Raw genomic sequence first — 19,947 nt, 5'->3', positions numbered from 1 at the left:
GTTATGATTAAGTTTATATTTATCTGTCATTGTACTAACAGAACTTTTAGTTTAAATTGCATTTTTCCCTCCCTGATATTGTTATAGAATGCAACCAATCCCCTTTCAGCTTCCCTATTGTTAGGCAAAACAAGGAAAAGTCTTACAGTCTCTTTGCATAAGATATTCTCTCAATTCCTATAATTATTCTTGCAGCCCTTCCAGCATAAGTTTATCTCTTTGAATGCAGGTAAGCAAAACTGTACATGGTATTGTAAACAAAAGTATAGCACTCAGTCTTTAAAATTGTGTTAAAACTTATGTGTAAGTAAGAGAAAGATATCCATTCCTGTATATAATCAAATTTAATTGGCAGGTTTAGTAGATTCATTGAGAGGGCATTTGGAATAATCTGTCCAATTCTTTCTTCTGTTCCACTGGTTTGAAGTGCCCAGTTTATCATGGGAATTCCTGTTAGCTCTTCATGAAAGGCCTTGAGCTTTTTACTGTCAAATTTCATCCCATTTCTGTTAATACCAGTTCTAATTATTGTGTAGAGGTTTTGGGGGTTTTTGTAAGATATTCTAATCTTGCCTCATCTGGATGATCTCTCTCTTCTCAGATAATCAGCATATTCAGAGTCTTTGTGGTGAGAGGTCTAGAACAAGTCAAAAGCAAGACTGATGCCCCTCAAATTTTTCTATAAGGAGCTGTCTTAGTTACCTCACATCAGGCTGGTAGCATCGTTTTCTGAATGATCCTTTGATATAGGCCAGCAGACTGGCTGAAGGGGCTGTCTACTATTTTTCTACTGATTTTCATGTTCTGTAAGTTAACCATTTTGTGCAGCACAATTCAAATGCTTTGTCTTTGAATCCATTTTGGAATGTATTATTTGATACTTACCCCCTTGGCTTAAACAAAATTTGTAGGATGGAGGTTTGCTTATGTGGGGGGTGACTGTCAGGGAATAGAGTTGGTTGAATGATTTGCCTTTTTCCGTCTTTCCAAATGCCTTTTCTAAAATATTTGCCATGCACTTGTTGCCTTGTCTGTACCACCACACTGTACTGTACTGTCCTGACATGATAATTTATTTAATAATAAAACCAAAAATGTTTTCCTCCTAGACTTGGTAGTTTGAGCCATAAAACGTTCAAGTTGCTTGCCAGGGATGTCAGGGAAAGAGAGCAGGCTTGTGTCCCATATTTGTATTTAAGTAATGCTTAGGGAATGCCAGTGACCAGGGTGCACAGACAGGAATTTGGGCGTTAACACAGTCGATTCTTCTTCGATGTGGAGAGGGCCAGCAGGAGGTACAGATGTACTGCTTGGGACTGCGTGCATCTCTTCTGTCTAACAGGACAGTCACCGGCGCTGGCTGGGCCAACCACTTGTGACATGTTGGAGGTCTTGACCCGGAGGGAGCTCTTGAGGAAGAATGTGTCCATCCAAGTCTTGGGCTGCAGGGAAAGGATGGTGTCTCTCCTACAGTCAGTGGCACTGGAACTGTGGGAGTCATGCTCTGGTCAGCTTCCTGAACTATCAGATAAAGAAGCTGAGAAGAAGCATTGCCTTGATGTAAACGGGAGCTAGTCAAGCTTTTTGCAGAGAACCTGCAAGGGCAATAGCCTGAACGATGCATTGCATGGAAAGAAGGATGGCCAGAGGCTACGCTTAGTGGAGACGGAAAGTTCGTGACTCCTGACAGCCGGAAGGAGTTTCTTGGCCTGTCTTTGGATATGCACTTGCAGAAGAGATTTGGGGCCTTGGAACAGGCGAGGAGGAACACACTCCATCAGGGAGCCATCTTGGCCTCATCAGCTGGTTGTAAACAGTGCCACCAGGAGAAGGACTCCCTTCTGCAGGGGATGGAGGCACTCATCTGCAGATGAGACTTGCTGTCTAGGGTGGTTTGGTTCAGGGGCTCGGATCTAGGATGCTACAGAAATTGCAAGGGGTTTTTGACCCATTGGCTGCTCATCTACACGGACACCAGCGATACTACTGCAGGAGGCCCTCCATGGGTAAAAGGTAACTACAACCCAGGGGCTAGGGTGAAGGGCACAGGAGACCTGGTGGTGTTCTCCTTGATCCTGCCAGTTAAGGAAAAGGCTTGATTAACAGTAAGGAATTCTGCTAACTAGTAATACAGCTACTTTAAGTGAGCCCTTTGAAAAAGAAAACTTGGATTACAGATTTGTTTGTCAACTAACATGATTCAAACATCTAATTATTTTGCATTCTTAGTAAGTATTATTCCAAGCTTAGTTTTAGTATCATCATCTTTCTGTGATTATTTGATTAAGTCTGTCAGATACTGTAGCAAGAAATAAGTGGGCCTGTGTTTATTTAATTGACATTTTTTTCCTAAGTTTTTTTCTGGGAAGTTTCACAATGATAAGGTTTCTGGCAGCATTCATCTCTGTACCTCTCCAGAGATCTCTATCCAGATCCTCCTCCAAGCATAAGAACAGTCCATCCCAGTCCTCAGGAAAACATGTTAATGTTTCAAGAGGCTGGTGTGGCTAAACAGAGAAGTCATGAACAAGCTTCAATGCAGAAAGGCAGTATAGAGAAGGTAGAAGCAGGGAAGGGTTATAAAAGAGGAATTTAGAAAGTTTGCCCAGGCATGTAAGGTTATATTGGGAAAGACAAAGCTCAGCTGGAGCTGAGACCTGCAGAGGATGTCAAGGGCAACAAGACAAGCTATGGAAGTAGTTAAAGGCTGAAGAAGGAAGAATGTGTGACTGTTGCTGAATGCAGCGTGTGATTTAGTGTCAGCAAACACAGATAAGGCAGAGGTACTGAATGCCGCCTTTCCTGAGTCTTCGTTACCAAGGTCTGCCAGTCCTCTGAGCAACAGGAACAGGGTTCAAGGAGGAATACTACTGCTAATAGGTCATGTTGAGTGGGGAATTACTTGAGAAAATTTGACCCATACAAGACCATGGGACTAGATAGACTGCATCTGAGGGCGCTGAGAGAGCTGGCTGGTGTCACTGCAAGGTTGCTCTCTATCATCTTTGAAAGGTTGTGGAGCTTGGGGGAGGTCCCCAGTGACTGAAGGACTAACAATGTATCCATCTTACAAAAAAAAAAAAAAAAAAAAAAAGGACAGTTCCCAAGCCAGCAAACTACAGAGTAGTCATCTTCTCTTCTCTTAAGTCTGTGGTAAAATCATGAACAGAGTCCTCTCAGAACACATTCTTGAGCATTTGAGGGGTAAATCATGCCTGACAAACCTGATTGCCTTTGATAATAAGTCTGGATTTCTGGATGAGGAGAAAGGAGTAGATGTCATTTGTGTTGACTTTAGCAAGACTTTCAACACTGCCTCCCTCAATATTTTTGTATCCATTTTAGGATAATATGGTTTTGATGGATGGACAACTAGATGAGTAAAAAACTGGTTGGATAATCAGGCTCAGAGATAGAGGTTAGTGGATCCTAGTCTGCCTGCAGGCTAGTAAGAAGTGGAATACCAAAGGGGTCTGTGCTGGGACCTGTCCTGTTTAACATCTTTATTAATGACATGGAGGAGGTGACAGATTCCACTCTTGTTGAGTTTTCAGGCAATACCAAGCTGGAAGGAAGAGCTGATAATGGCAGGACTGTCATGCAGAGGTACCTGGACAGGTGGAAAGAATTGGCCAACAGGAACTTTATGAAATTCAACAAGAACAAATGCAAAGTCCTGCACCTGGGAAGAAAGAATCACCTGCAACAAGCATTGGAGATTGATTCCCTAGGGAGCAGATTTGCTGAAAAAGGACCCGGGGTACTGGTATACAGACAGCAAGCTGAACATGAGCCAGCAGTGTGCCCCAACAATAAAGAAGGGATCGTGGGCTATGTTAACAGGAGCATAGCCAGTAGGTCTAGAGAAATGATTCTCCCCATTTAGTCAGCACTTGCTGACCACATTTAGAATACTGTGTCCACTTTTGTCCCCCCTCTTACAAGGAAGACATCGGTGAACTGGAACAAGTTCGCAGAGAGTCAGCAAGGTGATCAGGAGGCTGGAGCACATGCCCTCTCTGGAGAGGCTGTGGGGATTACCTTTAGCTGGGGAAAGAAGGGGCACCTCAGAGCAGCCTTCCGATAGCTGTAATAAAATTGCTTAGAAGACAGAGCCAGGCTCTTCACAGTGGTACTTAGTGGGAGGACAAGAGAAAGCAGTCATAAATTGAAACTAGAGAGTTCCAGCTGGTTATAAGGAGGAACTTTTATACCACAAAAACAGAGACTGTACAGGGACCCCAAATACTACTGCAGTTCTTTCTTGCTCTTATTTCTGAAACCAGTACTATCCTTCTCTTGTTTTGCTTTCCGTGAGTTTATTGTGTTGCAAATTTACAGTAGAACTGTAATGTATTTCTCCTTCTGAAAGATCTGAAGTGCACTCATGTTTCAGTTATTCCTGTAATTTCCAGTTTCATATCCCACATTAATAGGTCTGTTTCCATCCCTTTTGTTGTCCAGTTTCTTGTTTTAATTTGTGTTTTACTTAATTGGACTGCTAAAGGACCAAGAACTAAAAACATGATTAATGTGGGACTGGAAGATAATTTTAAAATGTGCTGAGAGCTCAACTTACGTTAACACTTCATGAAACTTTAAAAAACAAAAACAAAACAACAACAAAAACAGCACCCAAAAGATTGATGAGGTAAAGGCATCTTGTAATAAACTGAAATTATTGCTCCTGTTCTAAGGAAATGAGATGAACGACACTACAAAATGGTCTGAAAGACACCTGGGGGAAAAAAAGATAAATTTACATGATTCGGAATTGTGTATGAAAGTCAATGAGTTAAGGTAAGAATTCTTCCCAAGTATAGCTGTGCAAAATAATATAAGTTGGAAGAGTCATTTTGTCTAACCTCCTGCTCAGAGAGGTGCTAGCTTCAGAATTAAATCAAGTTGATCAGGATCTTGTTAGTCAAGTTTTGAATATCCTCAAGGATGGGCTTTCCACAGCCTCTCTGGGGAATCTGTTCCAGCACTTAACTACTGTCATGGTGAAGATTTTTTTTTTTTTTTTTTTCCCCCCCTTTCATCCAGTCAGAATTTCTCTTGCTGCAACTTGTTACTCTTGCAGCTCATCCTTCCACTGTGCAACCCTGAGAACAGTCTGACTTGTCTTTTCTATAGCCCATCTTCAGGTACTGCAAGACAGGAATTTAGATCCCCCCTGCTCCCTCTTAACCCTTCTTCAGTTTGAACAGAATCTTTCACCTTGGCCTGTCTTGGTATGTCGTGAAGTCCAGCATATTTTATGGCCTTCTACTGGACTCTGCGGTTCATTGATAACATACCTTGCGCAGGGGTGGCACAAGACTGGGTTTGGTATTACAGATGTGGACTCATTAGTGCCTAATAGAAGAGTCATCTTCCTTTAACCTGCTGGCAGTGCTGTTGCTAATGAAGTGCAGTATGCGGTTAGCTTTCAGTGCTGCATCGGTGCACTGCTGACCCATGTCCAACTTACCCACCAGGACCCAACGCCCTTTTCTGTAAAGCTGGTTTCTAGCCAGCGAGCACCCAGCCTGTACTGTTACATGGGGTTATTCCATTTCAGCTGCAAGATGCTGTGTTTGCCTTTGTTGAACTGCTTGAGTTTCCTGTCAGCCCATTGCTACGGCCTGTTGAAACCCATCCAAGTGGCAGCTCCACCCTCCAGTATATTGATGACAGCTCCCAGTTTAGGATCATCTGCGTACCTGCTGAGAATTTTTTCTGTCCCATTGTCCAGCTCGCTAGTAAAGCCATTTACGATACTGGTTTGACTCCTACATGATACCGCTTCTAAGTGGCCAACACGTAGACTTTGAATGCTGACTGCTAATCTTAGAGCCCTACTGTCCAGGCAGTTTGTCGCCTACCTTGTAGCCCACTCATCTCATCCATGTTTCACCAGTTTGGCTCTAAAATCAGTGGGAGACCATGCAAAAACCTTTTATAAAGTCAAGGTAGACAACATAACACTGTTCTTCACTTTTTTACTAAACCAGTCTTTTTGTTACAGAAAGCTAAATTTGCCCTTGGTAGGCCTATGCTGATTGTTCCCAGTCATCTTCTTATCCTTCATGTGCCCTGGCATGGCTTCTGCGAGGATTTGTTCTGCAGTCTTCCTGTAGGGTGAGGTTAGGCTGAACAGCCTGTAATTCCCCAGGTTATCTTTCTTGCCTTTCTAATGGATATGATTTTTGTCTTTTTTCAGTCATCAGGAACCTCATCCAATTGCCATGGTCTTTCAAAAATGGTAGCAAAGCTGCCTTGCAATGACAGTAGCTAGCTTCTCAACATCCTCAGTTGCATCCCATCCACTCTCGTGAACTTCTGGATGTTCAGTTTGCTTAGGTGGTGCTTAACTTGATCTTGCTCTGCTCTGGGTAGTGTTCATTCCCATGTTAGTTTTGATAGTCTCTTTAAGTAGTCCAGGTTTTGTTCATTTTTGTTCCACAAAAATTATTTGTTTCAGGGTTTTTTTGGAAGGAGTTTAGTTACCTCAGGTCATGTAACATGTAGCAGAAGGTTAATTAAGTAGAGTTGTATAATATTTTGATATGTGGGGCAGAAATCCTCTATGTTTTTCACACTGCCTATTCAATAGAAGTTTTTTGATTGGAGTGTTTGAGGAAGAAATTTTCATTCACTTCTAAATACAAAAATTCCTTCTTCATAAAAAGTGCAACGTATTTGAAAGACTATCTATTTTATATATCTATAGATATATAAAAGCAAATCATAACTTTGCATTGTTTACATATTAACTGTTAGCCAAAGTTGTCAAAGGGTAGATAGTAGTGAAACTAAAAATGATTAAATCAGTTGAAAAAAGTATCCAATCTGTAGTTATTCTATATGTTTTAAGGTGTGTTTTGTTTCTAACAGATTTTGTCTTCTAAGAGTGATTCCCGTTTGAAGCACTTACTGCAGCGAGCACCTGAGTATTGTCCAGAATCAATGGTAAGGCTTGCTAGCTTTTAATTAAAGAAAACAAAACAACTAATCTTATATTAACAAAGTTTTGCTTGCAAAAATAAGGTATTAAAATTACTAGTATTTAATTTACTCACTGAGTTTTGAGCTGGTAGAACATGTGTGTTTGTCTTCAAACCTTCTCTTCCTTGTTATGAGGACTAGAAAAATTCTTACAATGAGAGCTGATCCTCAAAGTAGGATTTTTATTTTTTTTCATATATTATGCTACTTGCAATGAGATGGGACTTGACTTGACAGTTTTGCTAGGTGTCGTGGTTGTATAAGCTATGAAATGCAATGAAAATCTGACCTGTGTTGTAAAAAATTGTGCTGGGTGATTGCCACTTGGATGTTGATGGCAGCGACTTAAATTAGATTATGTGTTCCTGCTTGTGTGTGGGACAAAGCTGTAAGGTCTTGGTTGGGCTAAGGCAACAAGACTCTGATAGCTGCTCTGAATGGTTTATGGCCATATCTGACAAACTGAAGTAATGCTTTTATTGGATAAGTAAGTTTATGGTTTCCTAAAAGTTCTCACTAAAAAAATGAAGGATGTAGTCTGCTCCCTGTCTTTAGAGATGTTCTAACTGGCGAAGAGATAAGCACTATCATTCAGATTGTAAATTCTGGAGTCTTATCTCTTGGCAACTTAGAATATCTCAGCACATTTGCTGTCAGAAAGGTCTGCATTATTCTTGTAATTTTTGTTACTTCTAAACAGTATCAATCATGTTTCCAGCTAGCCTAAAACATATACTCAGCTCAAATGGGCAACGTGTAGGAGTAGTAAATCTGAGAATGACATTTTATAAGCAACTTTGCAAGAGTGTGTTTGCTTATAGATCCTTTCCTCCTGTGTGTCAAAAGTATTGCAGATCCATTGCAACTTTACAAAGTCATTAATTCCTGTGATGACAGAATTACTGCATGACAATATGGGTTGCTCTTTAAGTGTGATTAAACTTTTTGTTTTGTTTTAAAGAACATGTTCAGTACTCTTTCATTTAAAGCCCCGTGTGGTGGGTTGACCCTGGCTGGAGGCCAGGTGCCCACCAAAGCCACTCTATCATTCCCCCTTCCTCAAGTGGACAGAGGGAGAGAAAATATAATGAAAGGCTCGCGAGTCAAGATAAGGACAAGGAGAGATCACTCACTGATTGCCGTCACAGGCAAAACAGACTCAAGTCAGGGAAATTAATTTAATTTATTGCCAATTAAACAGAGTAGGATAATGAGAAATAAGAACAAATCTAGAAACACCTTCCCCCCACCCCTCCCTTCTTCTTGGGCTCAACTTTACTCCTGACTTCCCTACCTCCTTCCCCCCAGCGGTGCAGGGGGATGGGGAATGAGGGTTACGATCAGTTCATCACACATTGTCTCTCCCACTCCTTCCTCCTCAGGGGGAGGACTCCTCACTCTTCCCCTGCTCCAGCATGGGGTCCCTCCCATGGGAGACTGTCCTCCATGAACTTCTCCGGCGTGGGTCCTTCCCATGGGCTGCAGTTCTTCACGAACTGCTCCAGCATGGGTCCCTTCCACGGGCTGCAGTCCTTCAGGCACAGACTGCTCCAGCGTGGGTCCCCCACGGGGTCACAAGTCCTGCCAGAAAACCTGCTCCAGCGTGGGGTCCTCTCCACAGATCTGCAGGTCCTGCCAGGAGCCTGCTCCAGCGTGGGCTTCCCACGGGGTCACAGCCTCCTTCGGGCATCCCCCTGCTCCGGCGTGGGGTCCTCTCTCCCCGGGCTGCAGGTGGAGATCTGCTCCACCGTGGACCTCCCTAGGCTGCAGGGGGACAGCCTGCCTCATCGTGGTCTTCCCCACGGGCTGCAGGGGAATCTCTGCTCCGGCGCCTGGAGCATCTCCTTCCCCTCCTTCTGCACTGACCTGGGGGTCTGCAGGGCTGTTTCTCTTACATATTCTCTCTCTTCTCTCCCAGTTGCTGTTGCACAGCAGTTTTTACCGTTTCTTAAATGTGTTATCACAGAGGTGCTACTAACATCACTGATGGGCTCAGCCTTGGCTAGCAGCAGGTTCATCTTGGAGCTGGCTGGAACTGGCTCTGTTGGACATGGGGGCAGCTTCTGGCATCTTCTCGGAGAAGCCACCCCTGCAACTCCCCCTCTCTTCAAAAACCTTGCCACGTAAACCCAATACACCCCTTAAGACTTGTCACTTGCCTTCTTACTCTCTGCAGAATTTTCCTCTGATTTAATCTAATTAAGGTTTTCCTAGTGCTTGCTTAAAAAATACTGAATTCAGTAACATTGTACTAAAATCCATGTAATCCTTCAAGGCTTTTCTATACTCTTGTCATTTTAAGTACTATGCTGTGATCATATTGTCAAAGTGTTGTAAGACTCCAGTTGTAGGATGTTAAACGTCTAGCATACGGTGTATTGCAACTCCCATAGCTTTTAATTCTTCAGGCTTCTAACACAAGTGCGCCCACTGTAACTGCGATATGTAGTTGTTTCTGACAGTTGAACTAAAATTCTTACCTTAGACAGAATTCTTCCTCTGCTGCCTAGACCTCCTTCTTCCAGGCTATTTGTAACTTTTATTGGGTGGGTAACATAAGTACCTGTGGCAGACCAGTGTCTGACCTGACATTTCTTTTATACTAGCCCCAGTGTAAAGAACACCCCGTAGTCAGCTTGGTTAGTAGTCTTGGTAATAACAGTAATGAGATAGGGACAGCAACTCTTTGGTAAGCTCTTCACCTGCTTGGGTTTTTTCTGCCAAAAAAAGAGAAACATTTACAGAATTCTTCTGCCTAATACCACCAGCCACTTAGGTCATTTAGCAGGACCTGTGCTTGGGACCAGAAGTGCTTTGCAGTTGGGGTGAATCCAACAGATCCCTATCGTAACTTTCCATGTTTGTAAACTTCACTTACACAACTCTTTCTTCCATGTATCTATCTTTCCCTGAAGCTACATTTCTCTGGTCTCTGGAGTACCTTAAAACCTCTTTCTTTTGTTTTGTGTGCGGTTATACGTGTTGTTGGTGTGCGGGGGGGGTAAGCTAGTGGAAAAGAGTGCTAGGACAATAAGTTCTCCACAGGTCTTGGTCCTAGATAAATCTTTTGTGTGTGTATGTCTAAACAGTTGCTACTTAGTTCTCTAAACACTGGTGGAGAAAGTTGACTAGCTAGTATATTCCAAGTAATCACAGTATGTTCTGGACCTACAAAAAAACTGCTGCTATTGATTCCACACTCTGTAGATGGCAGCCTTCTTGTCAAAGCAAGTGGTACTCAGCTTACATAATGTAGAACTTCTTCAAAAGATGTTTCAGACATAAGGATTCTTCAATAGGATATTTAAAACCCAGGGCAAAAATGCTGAAAATGCTGTTTTGTGTCTGCTAGAAACAATCTTACTCTGTAGATTTACTTTTGCTTAATTGCATTTTACTTTTCAGGGAGAAGTGTGGGGTTGTATAAATTCTTCTTTGCCAGGTAAGAAGTACTAGTTTACTATTGAATCGTGTTGCTTTTTCACCATAGGCATTTTTTTGATGTTGTCTACCACCTGCACCTATAGATTTCATGATAATTTAACTTCCATTATGCTTCCATTATAAACTGTATTTAGTGTCTAGTTTCCTTTAGTCTAAACTGGTTACCTGTGCATTTTTCTTAACACTTCTTTTCCTGGTTAGAAAATGCTTAACATGTTTGTATGATTAAACATGCATGCTTCTGTGACACATCCAAGAATAATCAAAAGTTTCTTTCCTTTAAAGGTTTTCTATTATTTTTAGTTTCAGTATACCTTAGCATTAGCCTGATCTATAAAATCATGGATTATTGCAACTTTGCTCTAGATGCAGTATAATTTGGAAAAAAAGTTAGTAACGGGGGAAATAGAACTAGACAAACAATTTAAGAAGTGCAGAGGCTCAGATCAAGAACCAAACTGCTTGCTACAGGTGGATTTAGAAAGTTAAAGCATAAATCACAAGACAGGACTGTTATGTTAAAAGGAGAGATCAGAAATAGATGAAATTGGAACTTAACTAGTACTATTGTATCATATGTCATTTCTAAAAGACTGAGTGAAATTAGCATGCTATGGTTGAAAAAGTGGTAGTGAGGAAAGAGGAGGCTGTAACAGTTTTATGGCATCTGCTCAGAATGACCCCACACACACACACAGCTTCAGAGGCAAAATGTTGATTCCAGTGCGTGCAAAGAGATTTGCTGTCTTATATTTTGCTAGTTTTACTTAACCAATATTATCTTTTGGAGTTGCAGTGCTTCTGTCTCATCTAAAACCTGATAAATTGTTAGTTGGAGACAATACCTAATCTTCATTAGCTATATACAAGCTCAGTAGCTATATACAAATGGATGGCAATGCTTTTACTGGAAGTGAGAAATACATATTGGATTTTGAATGTTAGGTTTGTGTAAGCAAGTGAAAAAGCATTGGAAGTCTTTGTTAATGAACCACTCCCAAATTGTCTTCCTGTACTTTCTAAACTGGTGTGAGGCCTCTTCCGTGCCTTTGTGGTAGGAATCTATTATCCTCTGATCTATGGAAAAAATGTCACTTCTTCAATGGTGATGTAAACCATAGTTTAGTCCTGTGTGATAAAAGTTAAATCTTCCTGTAGTATCCTGAGCGGGTATCCTGAACTTTGTACCTGCACAAAGCCAGTCACTTTTCCTTCTTCTTGCATGTGAAGTTACGTTACTTTTTTCTTCTTCTTTAACTTGAGCCACTTCTAAAATTCTTTTAAGTATTCTCCAGTGAGAACTGTAGGATTTTGTAAATTAATGGTGTGTATATGAGACAGCATTATAGGGGAAGCTGGTATTCCCTTTCTGGGTTATCAGTAGAACTGAGCGCCTCTGTGAGGTGCCTGTACACCAGCACACGCAGCGTGGGGAGCAAACAGGCGGAGTTAGAAGTCTGTGCGCGGTTACAGGGCTATGATTTTATTGGGGTCACAGAGACATAGGAGGAAGGCTCCCAGAGCAGGAGTGCTGTGATGGACAGGCCAGGAAGGTGAGGAGGGGGAGCTGCCCTTTATGTGAGAGTGTAACTGCCATGCATGGAGCTCTGCCTGGGGATGGATGATGAGCCAGATGAGAACAGCACATGGGCATATGAGTGGCATAGTATGGGCATATCAACATATTAGTGAGCAGCCCAATATGGGTGATGTTGTGGGTGTCAGCTACAGACTGCCTGATCAGGAAAAAGTAGTCAGCGCAGGCTTTCCCCTGGAGTCCCGGCCATTTTGGGCGGCCTCCGCTCCCCCGCTCCCCTCCACGGGCTGGGGGGGACAGCCTGCCGCCTCACCGCGTCCTCCCCCGCTCCTCCTCCTTCCCTGACCTCGGTATCCGCAGAGGGGTTCCTCTCACATCCCACTCCTCTCTCCGTGGCAGGTTTCCCAGCAGGTGGGTTTTCTTTGTTTTTTTTTTCCCTTCTGAAATCTGCTCTCCCAGAGGCGCAACCGCCGTCGTTGAGGGACTCAGCCTTGGCCAGTGGTGGGTCCGACTCGGAGCCGGGGAAGCTTCAAGCAGCTCCTCACAGGAGCCAGCCCTGCAGCCCCCTCCCCTGCTACCAAAACCCTGCCACACAAACCCAAAACAAACTGGAAGAAGTCTCATGTTCACAGGCCGTGATGCTCATGAGCAACTATAATTACTCTGGTACCTTTTGAAGAGAACACAGGAGAGCACAGGCAATCTACTTAGAAGAATCCCATAGGATACGGCCCTGGAGAGAAGAGGGGTCCAAGAGAGCTGGTTGATGTTCAACGATCACCTTATCCAAGCTCCAGTTAGAAAAGCCAGAGCCTATCTGGAGTTAATCCTGGTGAGGTATGTGAAGGACAGCCAGAAAGCTACCCTGTTTCTTTAACTACATCAGCAGCAAAAGGAAAACCAGGGAAAATGAGGGCTTGCTGCTGAATGGGGCAGGAAACCTGGTGACAAATGACACTAAAAAGGCCATGGCTGCCTTTGCCTCAGTCTTTACTGGTAAGATGAGCCTTCAGGAATGCCACATCCCTGAGATCAGTGGTAAAGTCCAGAGCAAGGAAGGCTTGCACTTGATGGAGGATGATCAGGTTGGGTAATATTTAAGCAAATTGAACATAAGTCTGTGGGATCTGATGGATACCCTTACAAGTGCTGAGGGAGTTGACTAATGTCATTGCAAGGTTACTCTCAATAATCTTTGAAAGGTCATGGCTATTGAGAGAGGATGATGAGGACTGGAAGAAAGCGAATCTCACTCCTGCCTGTAGAAAGGGCAAGGAGGACCTGGGGAACTACGGGCTGGTCAGTCTCACCTCAAACCCCGGGAAAGCTCCTGCGAACCATTTCCAAACACATAAAGGGCAAGAGAGTGATTGGTTATAGTCAGCATGGATTTATGAAGGAGAAATCATACTTAACCAACCTGATAACCCTCTATGATGAGGTGACTGTCTTGTTAGATGAGGGGAGAGTAGTGGATGTTGTCTATCTCAACTCTAGTAAGGCCTTCAGCACTGTTTTTTGTAACATCCTTGTAGACAAACTGATGAAGCGTGGGCTGGATAAGTGGACAGTGGAGGTGAATTGAAAACTGGCTGAAGTGCTGGGCTCAAAGGTTTGTGATCAGTGGCACAGAGTCCAGCTAGAGGCCAGTATCCCAGGGGTTGATGCTGGGTCTAGTCCTATTTAACATCTTCATTAATGATGGGACAGAGTGCACCCTCAGTGTATTTGCAGATGATATAAAACTGGGAGGAGAGGTTGCTAGACCAGGTAGTTGTGCTGCCATTCAGAGGGATGTTGACAAGCCAGAGAAATAGGCAGACAGGAACCTCATGAAGTTCCAGAAAAGGAAATGCAAAGTCCTGCACCTGGTGAAAGCCCCAGGCTCCACAGCACACAGAAGGCTGACCAGCTGGAAAGCAGCTTTGTAGAAACATACCTCAGGATCCTGGTGGACAGCAAGTGGAATACAATTCAGCAATGTGCCCTTGCAGCAAAGAAGGTCAACAGCACCCAGGCTGCATTAGGGAGAATGTTGCCAGAAGATTAAGGGAGGTGATCCTTCCCCTCTACTCAGCATTGATGAGACCACATCAGGGATACTGCGTCCAGTTCTGGGCATCTCGGTACAAGAAAGATATGAACACACTGGAGCAAGCCCAGCAAAGAGCCATTTTAAGATGATTAAGGGACTGGAACATATGTGAGGACAAGCTGAGAGAGCTGGGATTGGTTACTGTTGTCAAGAAGAGAAATCTGAGGGAGGTAAAGAAGGTGGAACCATACTCTTCGCAGTGGCAGGACAAGAGGCACTGAACACAGACTGAATAATGGTAACTTCCATTTAAATATAGGAAAAAACTTTTTTATTGTTAAGGATGATTGAACAGTGGAAAAGGTTACTCAGAGAGGTTTTGGAGTCTCCATCTGTGGAGGTAACCTTATTGGGCATGGTCCTGGGCAGTCTGCTCTAGCTGACCTTGCTTTGAGCAGGGAGGTTGGACTAAACAATCTCCAGAGGTTCCTTCCAACCTCAGTGATTCTGTGGTTTTCTTTCTGGTTTTTCTCCCCTTCAGCTGCCCTCAGTACAGAAAGTATTTCATAACAGAGTTTAGAATGAGGCCACAAACTGAGTTTTGATTGGATCAGCATCTCTGATTTTTTCTTAATACAGGATCCACAAAGTGTTTTCACACACACACACACACACACACGAAACTGTATACAGCCCTCCCAACATCGGTGTTGTCATGGACAATTGCAGAATATTGACTGGATAAACAGATGACTTTGGTAGTTATTTTCTTTCTTAACAGCTGTATGACATGCCTGGCAGTTTAGTTAAGAATGCAGGTGGAAACCTGCTTTGCATATGGGTTTCAATGGTATCCTGTCATAACACAACATATATGCTAAGTAATTTGGGACTCTGCCTTATAATTTGCTGCTTGATATGTCCTTTGTGTATTTTCATTATAGTTTGTGTTTTCTCCTGTCCCATTCCTTCCCCACTGCAACTTGATATTAATGATCTGTGTTAAAATTTTGAAATTGTTTGATTTACCAGTAACTTCATTATGATAGTTACCTTAAAATATTAATATTCTCACAGCTACCACTTGAGCTACCATTTTCTTTCACATTTGTTTCCACTTCTTTAAACCCATCATAATGGTCTTCTATTAACTTTCTTTTATGGCTCATCCTCACAAAACAACGCTGTAAGTCATGTTTTATTGTCCTTGCCAAGACAGTGTTGTAAGCCTTAAATACTTAAGACTAGGTATTCAGGAATGTAAGTATTCTCTGAAAGAAAATTATTTTTCCATGTTTTCTGAAAGCAAGTATCATTAGTTTGTCAATGTTTATTTATTAAATCCAGTAGGCCTACAGAACATGGATTATTTTGGGGGACTTGTCTGGGAAATTATGTTTCTTTATGACCATACACACATGATGCTGTTAAAGAAACTGCTTACAAAAGATGATCGAGGGATCGCCAGCTGGAGAGGGGGAGGGAGAGGAGAGCAAACCCAGCAACCTAAAATTCTACATGATAAACTGTGTTCTGATTTTTTTAAGCCTTATCATTTTCTTTAAGCAAACTGTAGAAGACTTCAAAGAGACAAAAAAATTCTGACTTGGGCTTTCTTGCACCCTTCTTGACACATGCAACAATTGAACATGAAAGCCTAATTAATTTTCTTTTTTTTCCATCTTCCTTTTTTTTTTTCTCCTCAGTTTCCTTGGTATCATGGTGATCCAGCATTTCTTAGATATTTTCAGAATGTAGAATGTTTCTCTCATCACAAAATAAATGTATCAGAGATGACATTCTAATTTTTCATGTTTATGCAGCTTTTTACCTTTGTTTCTGACTTCAATACTCTTGTGGAGACTGCAGTAAAATGTTTATAATAAGGAAGAAAAACGTGTGTGTGTTGTAAGTCATCTCAATAATGTGATGTGGCTTCTGGAAACTTTTGGAGGAGATGTAGGACAAGAGCCTGTGTTATGCAACTAGATGATCTTTTATAGTTCAAGGATCTGTATTGTACTTGAATCGGTTAATTTGGTGAATAATCAGAACCATGGACTTTAGTCAATTAATTGTGCACTGAAGGTATATATTCATCTAGAAATACATGCATTTTAATTACCTTGACTACAAAATTAATTTTTAAGCTGCTGTATTAAAATTGCAGTTCAGTGTTTTTTGAAGATGGGACATCAATTTTTTTCTCCGCAAGCTTGTCTGCTACTCGTAAACATCCTGGGGAGAGGGCCACTTGCCAAGAAAATACTAACTATGGCTGAAACTTATCAGCGTTATTAATTTGGCATGTATTTGTAGCTTGCTTCATTCTTTTAGCACCATTTAGTTTCAGTAGAAGTATGTCTGAAAGCCACACACTCTGTAGTGCACAAAATATGGATGCTTGATTATTCAGTGGTGATTCACTGGTGACTCTTCAATGGTGACATTGCCCCTAAAGCTGCACAGCTGTTTTTATCATGCGTTTCTTCTGGATATAGCTGGTTATTGCAGCAGAGACTTCTGGAAGTCTTGTTTTCATATTGCACATGGTATTTCTTTTATGTTTTTAAGATTGCTTATACCTTACAATATCAGTCCTACTAATAAACATTCTACCAAATATTACTGTTTTGATTGAAAGGAGTTCTGTGTATAGCTCCACATATGAAAGTTATGCAGAAACAACTGCAATGTTATTTTAGGCTTAAAATAGAAACATAGTGATTAGTTGATTTGGCAATTAACTGTACATATGTTGTTAAACATATGTGCATGACTTCCATGTAGACATGCATTTACTTTTGGAATTAGTTTAAAACAATGCATGAAATTCTGAATTTTTGAATGTTGATTACAAACTACTACTGATGTGTGCACAACAGCCATCTCTTTAACACTTTCAAAAAGATGCTCAGTTTCCGAAAAACTAATTCCATACCCCGATTATGGAAGTGGAAGGTGAGGTGAATTAGCAGGTGTTTGTGGCCTTCACAGATGCTTTGAACTAGTTTGAATTGGAATGGTGAGACAATGCTCTGCATAGAAGTAAAGAGGATTTGGACAGTCTCCAAAAAGACCGGTAAATCACTGGCCTACAGTGCTTCCAGAAGGTCTGGACTGTTCAGGTGGTACACAGCCACTTCAGACTGACAAAATGCAGGCTGTAACCAAAAGCTGTTCTTCACCTTTGCCTCTCTGCTCCCTCCATCTGCTATGCAATCCTGCTACCTTATTTGTGTCGAGCATTAAGGTTTCAATTTGCATTTTAATAAATGTAATTAATATTTTAATTTGCTGGGGAAATATGTTAATTTAGCTAAAGATTTTGCTCCTCCTTTATAAATTTACTATTAGTGTGTTTTCTTAATTTGCCCATCAGAATGTCATGAAAGACCGATACTGGTAAGACTTTCTATGCAACCTGTGTTTGTAAAGCAAACAAAGTGTATTTTAAAGGCAGTTTTGTTCATGATAAATACTTACTGGTGATTGTTTTCCATTGACTGCAATGATTTTTTAATTACTGTTTTCCCAGTATTTTTCTTAGCATTTGAATTTAAGCTCACTGGTCTCACTCCTAGCTTTTCACTTCCCTTTTTTTAAAGCTGGACAACCCATGTGACTTTTCTGAATAGACATTTCTACTAGGCTTAAGGGCATTTTTTTAAATTAAGTGGTTGATTCTTTTACTTCATACTTCATATTTCTACATGAAGGATATGATTTTTGCATGTCCTAAAATACTGCTTTATTTTTAAAATACTCATAACAAAAATGAGTGGTTCATTTGAGCTAAATAATTCCACTCCCCACCCTAAGAAAAGAGAGTGTAACAAATTTGCCACAGCTGCTGGGCAGCTGCATAGGTTAAACCTTTCCTTTAATTATTTGTGTCTTTAAAGTTACATGAGAAATAAATAAGGAATGCATTCATCTTTTATTTGATTTCTGATGTCTTGAAAACACCAGAAGATCTGTACTTGTGAATAGATTAAGAGGATGAAACAACTTGTGGCAGCAATTTACTTTTCTATTAGCTTTATAGTAAGAAATTAGGATAATAGTGAAATAAATGGAAAAAGAGAGACAAGGAGATGGGAAACTTTTATTGAAGATAATTCTGGCTATGAAACCATGTTGTTGGAGGGGATAAACTACAGAGGAAGTGTTGTGGTTTAACCCCTGTAAGCAGCTAAGCCTCACACAGCCGCTCGCTCATTCTTCCCCTGGCGTGATGGGGGAGAGAATCGGAAAAGTAAAAGTGAGAAAACTTGTGGGCTGAGATAAAGACGGTTTAATAGGGAAAGCAAAAGCTGCGTGTACAGGCAAAGCAAAACAAGGAATTCATTCCCCACTTCCCATGGGCAGGCAGGTGTTCAGCCACCTCCAGGACAGCAGGGCTCCATCACACCTAACAGTGACTTGGGAAGACAAACACCATCACTCTGAATGTCCCCCCCTTCCTTCTTCCCCCGGGTTTATATGCTGAGCAAGACGTCCCATGGTCTGGAATATTCCTCTGGCCAGTTTGGGTCAGCTGTCCCAGCTGCATCCCCTCCCAGCTTCTTGTGCCCCTCCAGCCTTCTTGCTGGCTGGGCATGAGAAGCTGAAAAATCCTTGACTTGGTATAAACACTACTTAGCAACCACTGAAAACATCAGTGTGTTATCAACATTCTTCTCATACTGAACCCCAAACATAACACTATACCAGATACTAGAAAGAAAATTAACTCTATCCCAGCCAAAACCAGTACAGGAAGTTTGAAGTAAGAAACATACTCTGTGTTGACAAAGTTGGTAGAAAAATATGCTATTGAAACCAACAGGAGGGTGTGTCTGTAGGAGACAGCAGTGTTAATTTTAATGAGGTTTTTGATTTTTTTTTTTTTTTTTTTTTAATGAGAACAGGATTATCAAATTTGGAAAGTAACTGACTCATGGGGAGGGAAGGGAAAATGATGGCAAGGTTTCTCTTTCTACTTGTAATATGTGCTGTCATCTTATTTTCAAAGGAGTTTTGAAGAAGTCTGACGGGTGGGTTGGTTTAGGTTGCTGTGAGCTAGCTATTGCTGTGGAATGTCGGCAAGCATGTAAACAGGTAAGGCTTTCTAATTGTTTTTCTGTGGTTAATGTCAGGTGGCACCATGTTGAATTCATTTATGTATTACTTCTTATGAACTTCAGGTTTAATGCATTTTTTTACATCAAAATTAAATTATCACATAAACGCTTTTTAAAATTGCAAAATATGACTAGATACTTCCCAGGAAGTAGTCATAAATGCCAGCAACCAAATTCCAAAAACCAAAACATATAATTTACGTTTTTAAAGTGAATTTTCAGTAAAAAAGTACAAGTTCAAGTCTACTGAGATGAAAACCTAGTTTAAAAAAAAGTGGTGGGTTCGGCGGGGGGGGGATTTTGGGGGGGTATGTATTTTTAACTGTGCAGTAAGACTAGGCTGCTTGCAATGACTTGATGAGCCTGAAGAAGAAATTTTAAGACCTTAGGCTGTGCCTTTTTTGTACATTCTGATGCCACATTTAATTGCTCAGTAATGAAGACACAGTTAAGATGAAATCTAACCATGTTTATAACTTTGACACAACAGAAGTTCTGGTGTGAGAGCCGGTGAGCTGGCTGCAGGCATGTCCTAGCACCACTGCACTTGGGAAATGGAGCTAATCCACTTAGTTTTGCTTTGCATACAGTAGGTGTGTGATTATTGCTGATGTGCTCTAGTTTGTTACTTCATAGTAATTTATTGTCATAGTAATTTATTGACTGAATGCATAAAGATTCTGAAGCTCTCTTTGCTTATGCTAAACTTAGTTTCTTGAATTTTTTTGTCACAATCTCTACATGAAAGTTGTCATTTTAAAATAATGCTGAGTAGAAGGCAATGTGTGGCTGTTTCTAAGCTCTCTTTTTTTGTA

The 19,947-nt window shown here is 41.4% G+C and overlaps 1 protein-coding gene across 3 annotated transcripts in view; it reads left to right on the top strand.

Moving 5' to 3' along the window:
- RECK (reversion inducing cysteine rich protein with kazal motifs) overlaps window positions 1-19,947 on the top strand; it is a 63,973-nt gene that overhangs the window by 4,704 nt on the left and 39,322 nt on the right. For 2 of the 3 annotated variants that reach the window (XM_030041597.2, XM_030041599.2), the window contains exons 3-5: window positions 6,880-6,954; window positions 10,396-10,432; window positions 19,024-19,109. In XM_030041597.2, the coding sequence (XP_029897457.1) occupies window positions 6,880-6,954; window positions 10,396-10,432; window positions 19,024-19,109 (198 nt within the window). Of the gene's footprint in view, window positions 1-195; window positions 230-6,879; window positions 6,955-10,395; window positions 10,433-19,023; window positions 19,110-19,947 lie in introns of all 3 variants that reach the window. The other variant, XM_030041598.2, reaches the window with a different exon arrangement.

Source organism: Aquila chrysaetos, chromosome 18, assembly GCF_900496995.4.
Source record: "Aquila chrysaetos chrysaetos chromosome 18, bAquChr1.4, whole genome shotgun sequence".
Taxonomy (NCBI): Eukaryota; Metazoa; Chordata; class Aves; order Accipitriformes; family Accipitridae; genus Aquila; species Aquila chrysaetos.
The sequence above is the reverse complement of the archived record's forward strand: the minus strand, read 5'-3'. Positions and strand labels throughout refer to the sequence as shown.